The sequence below is a fragment of the Maylandia zebra genome, linkage group LG1, assembly GCF_041146795.1.
Source record: "Maylandia zebra isolate NMK-2024a linkage group LG1, Mzebra_GT3a, whole genome shotgun sequence".
Taxonomy (NCBI): domain Eukaryota; kingdom Metazoa; phylum Chordata; class Actinopteri; order Cichliformes; family Cichlidae; genus Maylandia; species Maylandia zebra.
In genome coordinates, this window is record NC_135167.1 from 21,510,870 (window position 1) to 21,529,474 (window position 18,605).

Genomic DNA, 18,605 nt, shown 5'->3' on the forward strand with positions numbered 1-18,605 from the left:
TTGTAAATCCTGAGAACAGAATGATTTACTTACATCAGCATCACTTTCTGCTATTTTCACAGGCCTTGATGGTCTTTCTTTCTTTAAACTGTCACGTCCAGTAACCTAAAGTTGAACGAATGACAAAATAAAAAACTGATACATATTTCTAGTTTACAGATAATGGGACTGATACACAAGTTAAGCCGAGTTTACTAAGGAGGAAAACAAAATAAAAAAAAACTGATACAAAATTGGAAAAAAAAACCTTATTATAGCTTCGTTCAAACATTTATGCAGATAGAGTTTCTACATCTTTGTGTTTGGAAAAAAGCTCTTACGCTGCTATTTACAGGATGCTTATTACTGTAACTTAACAAACAACTCCTTAATATTACCAGTATGGGAGAAAAAAGTTTTTTTCAGATTTTGTTTTTCACATCCATGGTTTTGAATGGGAACGTTTTTAAGTGGAGACCTAACAAAGGCGTTGATTATTAAAATGCTCCTCAGCCTCCCTGGGAAAGTCTATGCCAGAGTGCTGGAAAGGACCCTCGGATACAGGAGGAACAATGCGGTTTTTGTCCAATTGTTTATAACATTTGGATAAAAAAATCAGTTGTAGCCAGTGATGTGGACATCATCAGATGATCGGTTAGGGGTTCACTGAAGTACCCTTTGGTTTCTGCTTTCAATCCATTCACTTCCACCTATCTAGCAGGGGTGCTGAAACCTCTCCCTAGACCAGTGATGGATTTGAACCCAGCAACGTCTTGCAGTGAGGCAACCGTGCTAACCACCATGCTGCCATCTGCATTGTGACACTCTTCAGAATTCATCCCGCTACTTCCTTCACTACCAGGCCATTACACTGCCTCCACCATTTTTGGCACATCATGTGGTTTACTGTCCAGCGGTTTATTCTGCAGAACTGTGCAGGCTCCTTTTCTGTGTGTAACCAGTAAACTTCTATATTTACATTCATGAAGGCATCTCTTAAACCACCTTGTCGAGAGTGTTTTTTGCTTGACTGGACGTTGGAAACGTGTCTTCCAAACCTTTTTGTGTTGCTGAGGTGGGCAGTTCATTTTTTATTTTTAAGGATGTACCAGATCATAGATTTGGAAACTATTTTAATTTTTTTCTTTGTGATAGATTTAGTTTTCTTTTTCAGTGACATGATGGCCTCCTTTACCTGCAATAACAACTTATCTGGACCTCATATTGAGAGTACCAGTGAACCGCAGCCAAGTCCAAGTTCAACACAGAATCAGCTCCAGATATTTTGTCTGCTTAATTTGTACTGAAATAATGAGTGAACAGGCCTGATGTTACCAAGTATTAAAAACAATGCTTAGGTTTAGAATTATTTTAGTCTGTCTAATTAGCCTGTGAAAATGGGGAACCATGCATAAAATGCATGTAATTCCTGAAAGTCTGCATTTCAGGGACATCTATATGGTTTAATTTAAAGTCCATCGTAGCAACAAAATTACTAAAAAAAAAACTAAAAAAAAAACAAAAACAAAAACAACTGTCATTTTCCAGAAACGTATAGACTTAACTAGCTCCACTATAGTTGTGATATTTTTCTCTGCTGATATCAGGCTAATAGTACAGGGTATCTAGCGACTGCCGGTCTTTGCATCGCACCCGGAGGTTCACAAGATAATGACGCAGAGATTTGTCAGCCACTTCTCTATCAGAGTCAGTAATTTTCAGAGATCAAAAGGTTGATTATTCATATATCGCCCACATTAGGGTCACCACACGTTGAACAGCAGTATGGACCAGTGCAAATAGGAGACTCAGTTAAAGGGACATTCCACTTATTTTACATGTCACGGTCAATTAGTAGTCTTGTGGGGGTATTGCACAGTCTGTGAGAAAAAGTTTTATTATGTATTCTGTGGTTGTAGAGAGATCGTCATGAAGTCTGGGAAAATTATTACAGTGATCACCAGCATATTTTTTTCTTGGCTTTGGAAACTTTGAGTTTTTAAAAGAAAGTCTCAGTTTCATTCTTGGGGCACTGAGTTTAAAAGGCGTGGGTGCTTACGAGTTAGGACCAACTATGCAAAAATCAACTCAAAATAAACAAGTTTTGACTATGTTTTTTGCAGTCTGTCCCTTTGCCAGCTCTAATTAAGTGCATTACCAAGTATCTGTAGGAGTTTTTGAAGACCATAGCAAACTTACACCGCTGCACATTTTCATCCATTTCCACCAGTTACCACAATAAAACTATGACTCAGCCTATAATATAAAATCGTATTTACTTTGCTAATACATAAAAAATACATAAAATTTCCTAAAGAGCCTAATTAGGCCATCTGTTATGCTCTAACAAATAAAACAAAAGCAAAAAGTCAAACAGACATTCAGTACTGTTAGTGGTGCTTATTAGCATGCAATTCAAAATCTCAGTGGTGAGTATCACACGATGGATGATCGGATGAAGGGATTCATGTGTAAAGATCCTGCATAATTTACTGGGATGCGTCACATTCCATTTAAAAAGCAGTACAATGGTCTATTTCACTTGTATGCACATCATCCTCACATTCGAGCAAAACATGACGTGGGCATTTCAAACACACTGATCTCTTTTTGATCTCTTTTGAACCCAGAAAGCGAAAAGTTATTTGCTGTACTGCGTATCACAAGATGACTTCCCTCAACTCACTTTGCTTTTTTCCTTTCTTTTTTTTTTTTTTACTGATGCAGAGCTGCATCAATAAAACACTTCAACACTTCAGCATCATTATTACTTTATACCAGTTTCACTGGACAATTTTCAGGATTTATCAAAGCAAAACTGAAAAGTATCTTTTTCTTTATCCTTAAATTGATCATTTGTGCAATAAGAAGACAGTTTCGAGAAATGTTAATTCCATTGTAAAGGACAGAAATAGAACAGAGGACAGAAAGGAAAAGAGGGAAACAGGGAGGCAGATGTTGGAGGCAGCGACAGGAGAACAAGATTGTAGTCCAGAGAGGGGAGGTGGAGAAGAAGATGAAAAAGACAAAGTGCCATTTACTTTGTTGGGGCCCACCTTCAGATCTAGATACTCCAGGTCCTTCTTCAGTTGTATGTAAGTATCATCAGCCTTTAAATGAGCAATGGAGAGATAAATCATTTGAAATGAAGCTGCAAAGGATAATGCGTGATCAGATGACACTTAGGGCCTTTATTTGGGATTTTCTAGCAGAACTTTAATTAACTTGGTCTCAATTACAGTGCACTTCTACCTCTCTATTTTTATCTACAGTCAAGCTCTAATTAAGTAATCAAGTAATTGTTTTGATCTGGTTTAATGTCTCATGTATGACCTTATGCACAACTGAGGAACACAGACATGTGCATGACATGTGGTCAGACAGAGAGTTTATATTTCTCCATAAGCGTGGAGGATGGCCAGAGAATGGTCGGTTGCTAAAAACTGGGTGGAGTTGTCGCTGCTGCTCTTACAGCATTGTGTTTGCTTCCCAACTACACAGAAATGTTCTGATAATCAGACATTATTGTGGTTGTGCAAGGTTATACATCTATGAGACAACGCAAAGTGTAAAATACAGGCATGGGCCACAAGCAACATGCTCCAAACATGGCATATCCCTGTTTACAAACAGTCACACAAGGCTCCGAGTATCCATAATATATAACCGTTAATACAATACAAGTCATGTCAAAGTGGTTAAATGAACAAGACATCCAAGCAGAATCAGAAAACTGCACAGTCTGTAACGATGATAGGGTAGTAATGTATGGGAATGGCTGGGGAGCAGGGGACCACAATGCACTGGCAAAGGATGCACTGGGCTGCATTAGGGAAATATGAGGGTCCCTGACCTGCATGCTGGGGCCTAGTAGGCCGTTGTGCTGGTGGTGCTGCAGGTGAGCGAATGCATTGCTGGGACTATGTGCACCAGCCATCTTGGCCTGGTGCCTCCGAAGCTGAATGAGGAGCAGAGTCAGCTCCTCTGGCTGTAGCGTAGCCCGGGTTTAGGGGCCAGTGAAAGCACAGAGGGATGAGAGGAAATATTTCATAATCATCTGGGCAGTAAAGTGGCTGAGCTGCAGTAACTGTGGAGTGTGGCAGAGACACCAGTATACTGCTGCCTCCAATAATGTAACACTTTATGTGAAAGGTACATGAATTGTCACCTATTCATAGAAAACGGGACACATTAATAGCATTAATTCATTTATGAAAAACACATGTTAAACACCAGTACCTCATCCTCACTCTTATCTAACACTGGCCCTGCCCCCAAATATTTCAGATATTTTATACATTCATTTTTGTAATTTTCAGTATTGTGCAGAAGTCTTGAGTCACACCTCATTTCTTTATATTTTATTTCCAAGAAGCCAGACTTTTTCAGTAGTATTGAACAATAGCTCTTCCAAAGCTTCTGTGGACATTTGCTTTTTTCACTCAGTTTAAGTCCAATCCTTGACCATTTTTAGAGGAATGTTTTTATTGTTGTTGTTTGTTGAACCACATAACAACAACATCTGAATCATCTGAGCATAAAAGGGACCAAAGTCAGTGTTGTCTCTACACATAACAGCAAACTGTGTATGTTTATGTTCTGGATATAAGTAACTTTTCCCCCTATAGTTTCTTTATACAGTTATATTTTTACACGGTTTTACTTTAATTAATGAATTCATTGTTTTTCATGCATGAAGTCATGAATGAATTCGTGATAATTCATGTACCTTTAACACAATGTGTCCTAATAATACCTGAAAATGTAAAACCTAGAGCTACACAACAAAGACTGTCATGTGAGGACGGCCTGCTGTGCTGTCTGAACAGAAATGCTATCAGGAACAAAAACACTGGAACAAATTCTACATGTGATAATGTCACAGACGGCCCCCATTAATTACGTTTCCAGTTCTTACCTGGATTCATTTTCCTAGACTATTATAACGCTTTGTTAATATTACAAAAAGTCCATTTTTCATATTGATCCAAGTAAGTAATATTAATGTAATAGAAGCTCATACCGTTTTGCCATGCAAGCTGGGAGCACTGACTGTGTGTGTGATGTAGCCCATGGCTGGCACGGACCTCCTCTCTATTTGGGAATTCTGTGGAGAAATGCAATTCGTTCACTTGTTAACGCAGATCATATAGAATGAAATCAAACAGAATATCTGATTTACTAAATAATCTTCAATAGTGTGTTGAAAGTGATATATGGATCACTTCATCACACTAAGTCAAAGTTAAACCATTGCCTCCAAGTCTGCAAACAAATTTGACTACACAGCAGATTTATTTTTTCCATCTATCCTTTTCTCGCTTTCATCACTCCTACTCTTATACGAAACAAGGTGTGCCCTGAGTTTTCAGATGCTACAGGGCTCGGAAAAATTTGACGTTTTTGCTTAACACACAGAATTAGCGAAAACCAGGCCCACCACAGAAGCTTAAAAGGACACAAACAACAAGAGATTTAATTAACTACACATAAATTATACTAAACCTGCTTTCTTAAAATAACATTTGTTTGCTACCAGCAAGAGAAGCACTGTAAGCCATTCCCTTTGAGATTCCCATGCCACAATTTTTTTGCTGTATAATAGGTTTTTTATTTAAATGCGAGATCAGAAGAAAGAGACCGCTGCTGATGTTTGAGATACAGTAGAGATGTTTATAGGGTGCTGAGAAGCCCAGGGCAAATTGGATTAGCTGCTAATAAAACATACTTCTTAATGATATTCCGCAGAGGCACACAGATCGCTATTACTTAAGTGCACTCCAGCCAGAGAGCACCATCAGCCTCAGAGATGCTGGGTGCACCAAAACTAAGTTCAGTGCCAACTAAATTTAGTTCCCATAAACATCGCTCCCTAGCATAGTCACTGTGGCTACCTTTGTTAAAAATGTATCCTCTAGAGGGTTTTCCATAATTGCGCGTCACTATATTTTATGGTTGTAATTAGAGTCTTGACACTTGGTTGAATCATAGGGGAAACAGAGCATCTGCAACACTTTGTTTACTTGTGTAAGGCCAACGGGTTGGTTATGAGGGTTGTGTGTGTTGGCAAATGTGGTGATGGTTTGGAGGGAGATTTTTTTCACATGTGGAGGGTGTGGTGGGGAGAGAGAGCAGGGTGTGGATTACAGGACGTGCTCCTGGGCTCCGTCTCCTGTGGCGGTGGCGGTGCTGTCTGAGCGCTACGACGTTTTGGGGGGACGGCAGAGTAGCGAGCTTTTACTCGCATGCGCTCACACCACCTGTGGAGTAGGCCTGGGTGTGGACTGTGTGAATCTGCAAACGATTCACATGAGCATCAAAGTGTGCGCGCTGTAAAGTCGGAGCCTTCTCATGCTCCTCGCGCGATCTTCCCATGGTGTCCTTGTGAGCTCACAACATTCTCCAAGTTGTGACACCTCATATCCACAAGCTACCATGAGAATGAGACCTTTGTCATTTGGCTCAGAACATGTGAAACACTGAGTTTTACTTCAGTCCCATGTCAATGACAGGCCACTGCTGTTTACTGTCTCACAGTATCACCAGTGTTTAAGGCCCAATTACTGAGTATCAGCACATAAATTTATAAAGGGTGGGACTTTCATCTTTCCATCCAACACTATGTGCAGGTCTCCATCCAAGCTTACTATGGGAGAGAAACAACACTGTCAACACACCGGCTACTTTCACACCATCCACAAAAACTCCACTGTTCCCATCATTCAAGATACACTGAAGAGATTAATTGAACTAGCTGGGAACACAAGTATTATTTTCAGTTACTCTGCCATTTATTTTATTCGTTAGTCAATTAATTATTTAGATAACCAATCAGTCAAAAGACTTTTTGTTTTTAGATGAAAGCAAAAGAAAATGTAACCAGTAATATTTAATATCCAATTAACAAAGGTCCTCTTACACAGAGGAATCAGTTCTTTGCTGGTTTTAATCTATGGGAGGCTAATTAAAAATATGGAATGACACGTGCACTATTCTTACCTATTATATCTTAACTACAGTTTATCATCATGTAAATCAAAGTAAAAACAGGTATTTGCAGGTTTATTTAATAAAATGGATATTAAATTATTACTGTTCACTGAATGCAACATTTCTCTGTGCACAGTTCTCTGTTTTATCCCATTGAGTATTTTAGAACTAGAGTATTAAGAACTGCAATTAATACTCTAAATGTACAAATCTAACTGAAAGAAAGGCAAACTAAGCGCCTCCTTAACTAGGTGTGCTACCTGAGAAAGATGGGCACAAAAATGCCCGGGTGAGCTTGATCTTGTGCTGTCCCCTGGTGCCAATTCATCCAAGGGCCTTACTGTGCGTCTGTCTGAAGGAGTGTGTGGTCTGCGTGGAGACAGGGGCTTGAAGGATGATGGTGGGACTTCACATGGTGATGGAGGAACAGAGATGGAGCGTGGCATTTCTACAGTCACTCTGAAAGATGAGGAGTCTGTGAAGTTGGGGCCGGTGTAAATAGGAGCGGTGGGGCTGCCGTGACGAAACTGCTGCCGTTGCTGCCACTCATACAGCTGCCACACCATTCCCTCCTTGGTGGCCATTCGCTCGTCAGTGGACATACGGAAGTGGCTGAGCCGGTCATGGGCGTACTTGTAGTCACTGGGCAGATTGCATGTTGCTGGAGGAGAGCTGCTGCCACAGGGTAGACGGGGAGACTTTGGCAATGACTGATAGGTGACATCTGCTGCACTTGATTTGGGCTTTAAGGGAGGAGTCCATCGAGGGAGGTTGAACTCAGCAGAGGGAGCACTATGAAAGAAAGAAGAACAAGGAAATCTTTTAGCTGTGTTTTTTTAATCTATTATAGAGCCATAATGCTTTAAATAAGATAAAATGAAATTCAATAGAAAGATTAAAGCAATCTAATAAGTGAATCCTCATAAAAGCCACTAGAGGGAGGCATAGACTCAAAGTTTCTTTGTCATTAGTCATGCTGCTGTTATAGAGAAATGTTAGTTGAGTCAAACTGATTGTGTGAAGTCAGACTGACCTCTTCGGGGGGTCTCCTTTTTGAACTTTGACCCAGTGCTCCACCTGAGCCAACGTGTTCTTCCTCTGAACATGCTTCTCAGTGTCTGCCCGTGTAACGAAACCCCTCTGATAGACAAGATTTCCATTTTGTTCTGGTGGCAGAGCCACTTGGATTACAGTCTTTTGTCCATTCTTATGGGCAGCATCATTAACAGCGTCTGGAGACAGTCTCTCTACTCTCTCCTGTGGGGCTGTCTGACTGGGTTTCCCCTGGATCTCTAATCCATACCTCACCTCGTCTCCGTGAGCCAGTCTGATACCATTGCTCTGAGCTTCCCCTCTGTCTGTCCTGTGAGCACTTTCTGGCTGAGATGAGCTCTGGTTAGTGTGGACATGGTTGGTCTGTGGGACTGCCTGTTGTGCAGCTTTCTCTGGCTTCTCCACCTCTCTGTGAAGACATGACATAGGATTGATATGATATTTAAACCAATGTCAAACCTGCCAGTAAAAATGTAAAGAGTTTCACTGACGTCAGATGATTTTCACCCACACGATGAATTAATATCACTTAGTGGTAATTTCCAAGAGAATTCATATGGTTAAAAAAATTATAGCCAGCTGGTCATTTTTACCCTGTCAAAAATGCCATTTTTATTCATATCCCCCGAGTTGTCAGTGATGCAGGGAGATTATGCCTTTACTGGAAAAGACTCTGTGTCGAAGGAATGAGTAGACCGGAGAAGTTCCCAGTCCCTTTTTTTTCTTTAGGAAGTTTTCACTAATTTTAGAGGCTGTTTAAGGTCCCCTCATGACACCTTTTTAATGATACACATCGGGAGAAATAAAAGAAGGGTACTTCAGTTTTCCATGTAATGTTGTACTTCAAAATATTCTGATGGAAAATAATATGTTTTATCAAGTATATTATGTAAGGTAAATTATACCTGACATTACTGTTACAGGGTTATGAGATTACACAGTATTAATCAGTGGCTAGAGAACACAATGGGAACTCTAATCAACCTTAAGTGGTCCTAAAGGTAATTTCCAAATCCATTTGCAGAGACACAAATCCAGAGCACGGGGAGCTATTCATTAAATATCCAACTGCACATTTTCAAAGGAGCTAAAATGGAAACCCCAGAGCACCGGAGTAATATCACTCACTTTATCTTCATCAAATACTTTAGTTTAGAGCACCACCTTTTTAATGCATTGCAACCTAATGCTCCATACTTTAAAACATGTATCCTTATTCCCGAACATTGGATTTTCTTGGTGTGTTATTTACAGTTTCACAAACTTCATACAGTTGATGGACACTAATGTCTAATGGGTATTTCACATAACTTGTATTTCATTTCAAAGAACACAACAATGGGATTTTGAGCACTTTCCAAAATATTATTAAAAAATTAGGTAGTGATGTACATTGGTCTCTAGATGGCAACATTGCACAGATCATTTAAGCTATGCAGTACAGCCTGCTAATGTAAGATAACTCTGTATACAGCGAGTATCTGGCTATATATTTTAGAGCATTTCTGCCCTCCATTAAATATTTGAGAAAGTCTACTTTGCAGACACAGCTGGACTCACAGCTGCAGAATACTGAAGTTACAATGCAGCCCATTACGGAAAACATAATTTTATTAGTGAATCATATAGATACTAAAGAATCTGACCTTCAGGACTGCAGTATAACAGTGCTGTTGAGTCCTTAAAGCATGATGCACTAGCAAAGGTTCTAGTTGTTTTTGATCGGGACATCCAGGGTCCCTTTTTTAATCTAATCTCAATAGATATCCAGTTCTTCTGTGCAAACTTGCACTAGAACCCCAACCAACTGAACCCAGTAGAGTGAGACCAACCTCTTTATCATGTGACTCTGCTGCATCAGCGCAGCCTGGTTCATGGCCCGGATCCAGCCATTCATGTCCTCCTGTGTGTCCGCACTGAAGAAATATGTCCGCATCCCGCAGTGTTCTGCCTGTGAGCCAATCACAGAGTTCTTATTGTAAATGTAGGAGCGCATTCCAGTATGGCTCGCCTATCAAAGAGAGAGAGAGATGGGGAATAGACGTGAGAGCGTCTTACTAAAGGCAGGAAAAAGCTGCCAGACAGGCCGATAAGTGCTTTATTGTTCAATGATCGCTGCCAACTCACTGAAGTTTACAGCAACAATATACAGAAAAAGAATGGAAGGGAAAAAAAGTGCTGCAGCAGAAAATATGTTGCTGTTGTTTCTGGCAACACAAAAAGCAAAACATAAAGGTTACACCTTCCCGTCTTTAAGAGAAATTCTTCTAGAAATACACAAATTATATACCAGCTGCAGCGAACAACCAAACAGGAACAAAGAGAACAGAATTACGGACTCCTTTAGACACAAGCACACACATAACCGCATATAAAAAACCACTCAAGGGGTGAGCAGCTGTTTGTAGTTTCACAGGTGTTTTTTACCTACTACTGTTTACATACTTTTCCTTACCTTTTACAATATATTATAGTAAGAGGTAAGTGAAATGTTAAATCTTCAATTACTCAACAGAAATTAAAACTATATTTACTCTTACTCTATAGAGGTTTCCAGAATGAATGTTTTTGAGGAATTTATTGGCTATTTCACATGAACTGTAAGAGCATGACCTTCAACGAGTCCAATACAACACACTTGATAATGAGAAACAAAATAAATATAAAAACTTAATGCAATTATACATATCCTTATTCATCATATTAACAGAAAAGCAGAAGGCCACCTGTAATAAAAAAAAGTAGTTTATTGAGTTCAGGCTGACTTTATTAATAAGAGAAGTCTCTATTTTCATTGATCTGTTCAGAAAGATCTTTACTATGTAGCACTCATAATTTAAAATGATTATTATTCATTAATAATTATAATGATTATCACTCAATAATCTACTAAAAACTCAACATGTTAGAGGCCAAACACGGCAAAGCAAACTCAACAAGACCTGCTTCCAAAAAGAGGGAGAGAATTGTGTTGGGTTAATTTCATAGCTTGTATTAAAAAATAAACACACGTACAGGAGATGGCAAACTGCTAATGACGACATACATTCCATGAAATGCAAAGAAAAATGGCTGACACCTCGCCATTCTCCCTCTCCCGCGATGATGGAAATGTGATGAGTAATAAGCAGCCTGACAAGACAAATACCAGGGCCTCAGAGCATTTACGTTACATTTTCAAAGTGATGAAATGGTAAAATGAGCATCAACATTTGCCAATTGATCTCATTTATAAAGTTAGTAATTGGTGAACCTGCTAAATATATGGGAGTTTAACTTGGATTATAAACAAACATCTGAGGGTAAAGTGCTGACTCTTGTGCTACTGGTGGATTAAGTTTTAAAGAGTTATCAGTTCTGCGCTAAATATCTAACATTCATGTCCAGGAAGAATGCTTATACTGTAATAGATGTTTTAAATGTGGTGCATGTAAAAGAAAAGCACTCGATTAATGTTTCCCACTCAAAAGATTTGTCTAATCTAGCAATGATTGCTCTGGCATTGTCCATAAATGATTTGTCATTCGTTTCCATGATGAGGCTTAAATGCACATTTAGAAATGTGCATTCAGCAGCTAGACGCAAACAAATGGAGGTGAAGATGGTGCGCTACTGGTGAGGCTATAGTGAAATCAAATACCTATTCATGTAACACAGGAAGCCTGTGTGATTCAGGACGGCCGCCCACAGAGAACAGTACTCACTCCGCCCACGCAAACACACCGGGTCACAATGGAAGGCAATTGACCAACAGGGAATGAGAGAAACACAGTGAGGTGAGCAAAAACAGGAGAACAGAAAATAACAGAAAGTCACAGCTGATCAGTGCTGATTCAAACAGAGAGAACAGAAATGGCTCCAGCTGGAGTCCCTCGTCATCACAAAAGCAAGAATGAGTAATAATGGGAGCATCGTAAGTGCTTTGACACACGACTGTGGAATCAAAGCACAAAGCATTACAGCACCAAAGTCCTTACACAACATCTTAAGTTTTATAAATCCAACCGCTCATTTAGCTGATTTTCAGTAGAATTTGAACACTTTATTCGCCTCATCTTCAAATCATTTTTAACCCAGGTAAAAGATTAATCTAGAATTAACTCTACATGTCAGTAGATCTAAGAGAGAGACATATCATTCCTGGACACCAACAACAACTCAGCTGTTTTCATGCTTGCTTAGCAGTAACTGAAAATTTCCAAAGCACCTCAGATACACATAATGAAATCTCCTGCTCTTTAATGCATGATGGCACAGGGAGAGCTAAGGGTGGGGGGATGGGGGATCCCTTAAATACAAGGTATTAATGCAAAGCCAACGCTCATTTCTCCTAACTGTACATACACTCCCGCCCAACAGCGAATATGCTGAATGCATTATTAATATTCTAAGCAGCAATTACCATACAAATTTCAGTGCCCGTTGTATGAACTTTAAAACACAGTACATACATATCACATGAGCACAGACATTGTAATTCACACTGGCATGCTCTCACAATCAGATAATCTAAGAAAAAAAAGCCCAAAAGAGCTGAAAGGATTATAACAGAATACCCAGATGCTGCTGTGCTGCATCAACATTCAGGCACTATTATTCTTTGAGGGACTCTCTGTGCTTCCACAAAGAGGACCTAGATGATGTTAACACACAAGAAACATAATTTCTTGTGTCCTTCTTTTTTTCAAAATTTGCAAAAACGAAAGAAAACAAAAGAAAAAAAACCCCAAAATATTTGTTGCATGTAAGAAAAACGTCATGCACATATATTAAAGTAAAAGTGATACAATTAACACCAGTTTTAGCTATATTAGCATTCAGATTTTGGTGACAGAAACATTTTCTTATGCTTCACACACTGTTTTGAATACTGAATACACCTAAACATATTTTTCTTCTCAGTTTATAATAGTGGATAAAATCTGATAAGAAATAGTTCTGCTGTACTTGATACATGGACAGTTGTACTGTAGCGGTTCGCTCTAATCCCCGCTATTGAGTTTGTTCTAGAAAAGGTCAGAAACCAGGAGGTCAAAAATTCCATCACACTCTGCACAACTTGAGAAAGAACGAGTTATAGAATTATATTAAAAAAAAGCTGAGTTAAGACCACCTCAGGTGCATGCAAAATACTTGTTTTGCAAAAACCTGAACATACATAATAATCAAGAGTGGAGCTGTTGTTTAGTTCCAGTGAAACTTTCTCCACTCTTGAGACTATATTAGTTCTTCATGTAATACAATGAAGTTGCAAAAGATACCATAAATAAAAAGTTTAAGTTCAGTTAAGTTTAGCTGCTGGTAAACTGCTGCTCCTGTGTTCTTTAGACATTTCTCACTATTCTAATCACTTGCATGCTGAATCTCTTCCACGGTTTTAAATGGTAAAAAAAAAATGTTATTGCTGTGGGGCACAATAGGAGACAGTTGTGTTCTGGATGTCTCTTTTGTTGGGCTTGATCAGTACTAACTGTTCCATGGAAAGCTGTTGATTTATTTCTTAGTCATAACCAGACACCCGCCTCTGATGACCTCCTGATCTTACAAATCGGAACAGCCAATGGCAGCTCTATGAAATCCATACCTTTGGTAATCTTTACATAGATTTTTATGGGTGAACTTTGAGAACTGTCTCATATCAACTCAGCAACTAATAAATGAAGTTACAGCTGTGGTCATGAATATCATGGGGAATTTTAAAGATGTCTTTGAACTGTTCTTTTTCCAGGGTGGAGAGATTGTACAGCATACATATTTAATGACTTAAAAAAAACAGAAATTGGGTGCACAGGTTTGAGTGTATTTTGGATTTTCTCCAATCCACAGAATCAAAGTATACATACAGAAGCACAGACATCCATATACCCCCTCTGTTTGGTTAAATGTCCCTTGGCAAGTTGGACCTCAATAAGACGTCTTGGCCATCACCAAGCTTCTGGCATAATTCTGGCTGGATATTTGATCACTCTTGTTGGCAGAATTGGTAGAGTTCACTTAAATTAATTGGTTTCCTGGCACAGACTTGGCCTTTAAGCATAGTCCAGAAATAGGATTGAGGCTCTTGGAAAGGTCATCATTCAAGCTTAATATTAGCCTGCTTTATCCATCCCCAAACCAGTTTTGATGTGTGTTTGGCATCACTGTCCTGTTGGAACATACAGATTTGACCACGTTTGAATCGTATACAGTAGTTGTGAATTTGAGGTGAAGTTGAAGAATTTGGTACTCCATCTTCATCATTATTTCATCCACTTTGTACAATGTGCGAGTACCACTGTCAGGAAAACATCCACAGAGCATGATGGTACCACCATGCTCGACAGATGGTACAGTATTCTTACATTTGAAAGCATCGCCATTAACTCTAAACATACTAACGTCGTTGTGGCCAGATAAATCCACCTTTGTCTCGTCTGACCATAACACGTTTCTCCAGAAGACTGAAGAAAGACATCTTCAAATTTCAATTGAGTTTGCAGCTGTCAGTTTTGGAGCAGGGGCTTCTTGCTTGGTCACAACCCCTCCCAGTAAAACTTCCCTTGCTGTGGACACTGGTGCTCCAGCATCTTCCAGTTCATAGCAGACTGGAGCCTTGGTGGTTCCTCGGTTGTTCCTGAACATTTTAACCAATTTCCTCTCATCTTAGGGTTAGACACTTTGGGTCTTCTTCCACAATTTGGCAAAGTGCTGACAAATCTGAATGATTCCTAATACAGTTGTTTGAACTGATAATCTTTAAATCTACAGTTGTTTAGAAATCGCTCCAAGAGGCCTTCTCAATTTGTGTAAATCTACTCTAATTCTCCTTCTTAGCTCTTCAATGGGTTCCTTGGACTTTCCTATTGCTCTGAGTATTGGTTAATTCAATGATTGGTGTAAAAAATCCTTGTATGCCTGCAAAGAGAAACTACCTGTTGTATTCAATCATGATCACTAACAAGAAGTTGGCCTTGTCAACGCCGAAGATACTGGAGAGTCTTCAGTACAACTTTACAAAGATTTAAGTGAGTTCATCTATATACACTGCTCAAAAAAAAAATAAAGGAACACTTTTTAATCAAAGTATAGCATCAAGTCAATTACACTTGTGGGCTATTGATCTGGTTTGTTAAGTAGCAGAGGAGTTTGTTAATCAATTTCAGCTACTTTGATGTTAATGAAATGAACAATAGGTGCAGTAGAAGGTTAACAGTGAGACAGTGACAATGAGAATTATCCGGTTTAGTGGTGGATCCATGGAAGGACACACAGACCTCTACAGGTTAGGCAACGGCACCCTGACTGCAATCAGGATGAGCTCAGACTGTCATGAGCTCAGTGATGCCCCGGTCCATATCTGGGAGGAGATCCCCCAGGACACCATCTATGTCTTACTAGGAGCATGCTCCAACATTGTCAGGCATGCATATAGACACTCATACAAACTACTGAGCACCATTTTTAGGTGCTGCAATGGAATTCTGACAAAATGGTATAGCTGCCACATCATTTTCTGGGTGCCTTTAAATTCAGCCCTCTGTAGGTTGATCATTTTTATTTCCATCAAATGATATGCCATGTTTTCATTCCTAATGCATTAGCCAGTCCATATCAGTATAGATATTCAGCAGTACTTTTTTCCCATTGAGATGTGTTCCCTTAAATTTTTTTAACAGTGTCTTTGATCCTGTATGTATACCTCTGACCCTGTGCCAATTCGATAAAAAGAACAAAAAATAACACAGCATTCATGCTCATGATGAGTGTATTTAAACTTCTTTCCACAGTTGTATGATCTGACTATTTTTGATGCTCTGTTGTAAAGACACATTTTGGTAGATACTGAAGTATAGAAGTGTCATACCTAATCAAAACAATAACTCGATAAATAACAATAAACATATGGATATATGAAAATGAGATATGAAAATGAGATCTGGGCACCAGGCAGCACACAAACAGCCTTTCTGTGTTGCAGTGAGCAGAGTGAGGGGAAGGATTGTTAACAAATAACAGCGCAGCAATAAATAATCTCAGATGAAGTTTTGAAATCCGCACATAGACATGAAAACTTCTTTTAAAGATCTGACTCAGTGCCACTTCAGTGTTACCTTGAAAGCATATTTGCGGTTTATGTGGTCCTCAGGCTCAACTGGCGAAATGACATAACTGGGCAGAGGGATGCTGCCAAGTACTGTTTCCTCTCGGCTGTCTGTGAAATCAGAACACACACACACACACAACATTGTTACTTGCATTCAGAACAACATCTAATTCTGCCAATATCTTTTACGATGTTTACAAATGACTGCAGATTTATGAATAGCAGGAAAATTAGTGAGGCATAACTCATGCAGGACTCAAGATGCTGCAAGGGCATGTGGCTGCATGTGGTATGATGGGGCATGTGGCTTATCTATTATTCAGTATTATTAATAAAGGAGAGAAGGTACATGCTATGGCAACGCAAGAAGAGATCTCAAGGTAATAAGGATGCAAAAGCTGGTGGAAAAAGCATGTCATATATCTAATTACAGGCTGTCATTAATCAAAAATGGCAGCAGAGGAGATCGCTAAAGGTTTGCATGTTAACCCTTCACCAAGTGCACTGTTCGTACGCTTACCTTTGTAGTAAAACAAGCAGTAGTCGGACAAAACAAACCACTTCCGTTTCCATAGTCGCATTCCAGAGCTGTCCTAGAAATGGATCGGGGGAAACGCAATACAAACAATATTTAGAAATCCTCCTGCAGGAATATATTTTAATTAAAAAGTGCAGTTTGGGAATAACCTGCTTTTTAATTAGGATTACTTTGGCAGAAAGCTGCAGCTGCTACATTTAATTCAGCACTGTAGTTTTATACTTCCAAGGATTGTGAGATTTAAAGGTTTTGTAAGGTCAATATGAGCTTTTAAGTTCTGCTAAGGGACAGAGAAAGATCGCTTCCATACTGCACAGTTACACCTCTTACACAGTGAAGGATGGTAATCCTGTGGCTGATATTTCACTGCGTGACACATTTAAACATTTGCTCAGTCTTTAACACGTGCTCCTGTATAACACATCTGCCTGTCGGACTCACTCTGAATATCCTCACCTGTTTATAGAGCCAGCCTCTCACCACCACTGGGATATTGAGGTTTCTTTTAATAGCATGATCCCTTTTGCCAAAATTGTGTACTTTCCCCGTACCTCTGGAGCCCTGCAGGAGCCACAGAAAAACATAATCAGTAACAAAATAAAAATAAAACATGAGGCAATTTTAAATTAACATATATAAAGTCATTTTGTGTGATGCTAGCCTACACAGTACAGAGAAAACAAATGCATCATTTTGTTACTTAGAAAGGAAAAATCATTTTTCCTTTAAAATAATAAAATGGCCTTCTTTCCTGGAAGCTCCTTTTTTTAAACATCCTTAACGAGAAAGGGAAATACCAAAAGTATACTCCTGTGGACGCACGTGTTCACTTATAATAGAGTTTATTTTTAGACAAAGTCAGTCAGTCTCTCAGGTACATTTATACAGTAAATATGTGAGGCTGTTTGGCTGACGAGTTGCTTAAAAAGACAAAAATCAGGATTTGTGATCATTTTCTTTTTAAGACACTAAATAAAAAACATACATGGTAACAAAAAAATAACAAAATGAATGAGGTGCACTATTCAACTTAAATACATATAGCTTCTCTGACTGTAACTTAATAGTAGTCGACTCATTTGTTAACTGGGGAAATAAAATTTTGTTACACTTGTTAAATTTGGACTGTTAATTGTGGCTCACATAATCAATGTGATAATTGATCTCTGGACTATAACAGAAAATGGACTGGTTCTTATATAGCGCTTTAGCACTCAAAGCGTGTTATCCATTGTGTTTTATTCATCCATTCATATACACTTTTTACTATATCTAAGTACTTTCAGTCTGACATTCACACTTGGTATGCAGACTGGAGGAGCAAGGCATTAAACCGCCAACCTGTTCTACCTCCTGATATTATGACAAATTGAACAAATGTATTAAAATTTGTAACATCATAATTTACTAAAACTCAAAACAAAAGGTTATCTCGATCAGTAATACATTAACTGGTTCATGCTCTACAGTATATCTAAAGCCTTTGCTTCTCAGAGAACCACTGAGACTCACCTTTGACCCTGAGGAAGCATCGACTGCTGCTGAGGTCACAGCCTTGGAGGACTCTGTGACCATGTTGGCTGATCTCTGATTGGCCGCTGACTTGGACATACGGGATTCTATCCTACATTTGAGACGACAGCGTGGAAGAAAAACAGAATGCAAAAAAGGATGAAAAGCACTGGCAGTGTTGTTCCTTCTCAACTCCTCTGACAAGCTCCAAACATGCAATAAAACAGAGCGCAGTCCTTTGCTGAGCTTTCACATATAAAGGATATGACTATTTCCTGACACCAACGTGAGACCAGTCAGAGCCAATGGTTTTCCACTGGATGTGTTAACAGTGAGGAAAAACTCATGTAACACTTGGCCTGGCAGTCACCTCGTGGCACACGCGCGCGCACGCACGCACACACACACGCGCACACGCACACACACACACGCGCACGCACGCACACACCA

The 18,605-nt window shown here is 39.3% G+C and overlaps 1 protein-coding gene across 10 annotated transcripts in view; it reads right to left on the reverse strand.

Annotated features, from left to right (window-relative positions):
- The window catches only part of plekha7b (pleckstrin homology domain containing, family A member 7b), an 80,021-nt gene that overhangs the window by 19,548 nt on the left and 41,868 nt on the right, over positions 1 to 18,605 (reverse strand). For 5 of the 10 annotated variants that reach the window (XM_076883200.1, XM_012917029.3, XM_012917030.3 and 2 more), the window contains 11 exons: positions 18,156 to 18,267; positions 17,100 to 17,204; positions 16,626 to 16,698; positions 16,113 to 16,213; positions 9,855 to 10,033; positions 8,003 to 8,431; positions 7,230 to 7,761; positions 5,003 to 5,086; positions 3,833 to 3,967; positions 3,021 to 3,089; positions 34 to 105 (listed from right to left, as the gene is read on the reverse strand). In XM_076883200.1, the coding sequence (XP_076739315.1) occupies positions 34 to 105; positions 3,021 to 3,089; positions 3,833 to 3,967; positions 5,003 to 5,086; positions 7,230 to 7,761; positions 8,003 to 8,431; positions 9,855 to 10,033; positions 16,113 to 16,213; positions 16,626 to 16,698; positions 17,100 to 17,204; positions 18,156 to 18,267 (1,891 nt within the window). The remainder of the gene's footprint in view (positions 1 to 33; positions 106 to 3,020; positions 3,090 to 3,832; positions 3,968 to 5,002; positions 5,087 to 7,229; positions 7,762 to 8,002; positions 8,432 to 9,854; positions 10,034 to 16,112; positions 16,214 to 16,625; positions 16,699 to 17,099; positions 17,205 to 18,155; positions 18,268 to 18,605) is intronic. The other 5 variants (XM_076883204.1, XM_076883197.1, XM_012917034.3 and 2 more) reach the window with 5 other exon arrangements.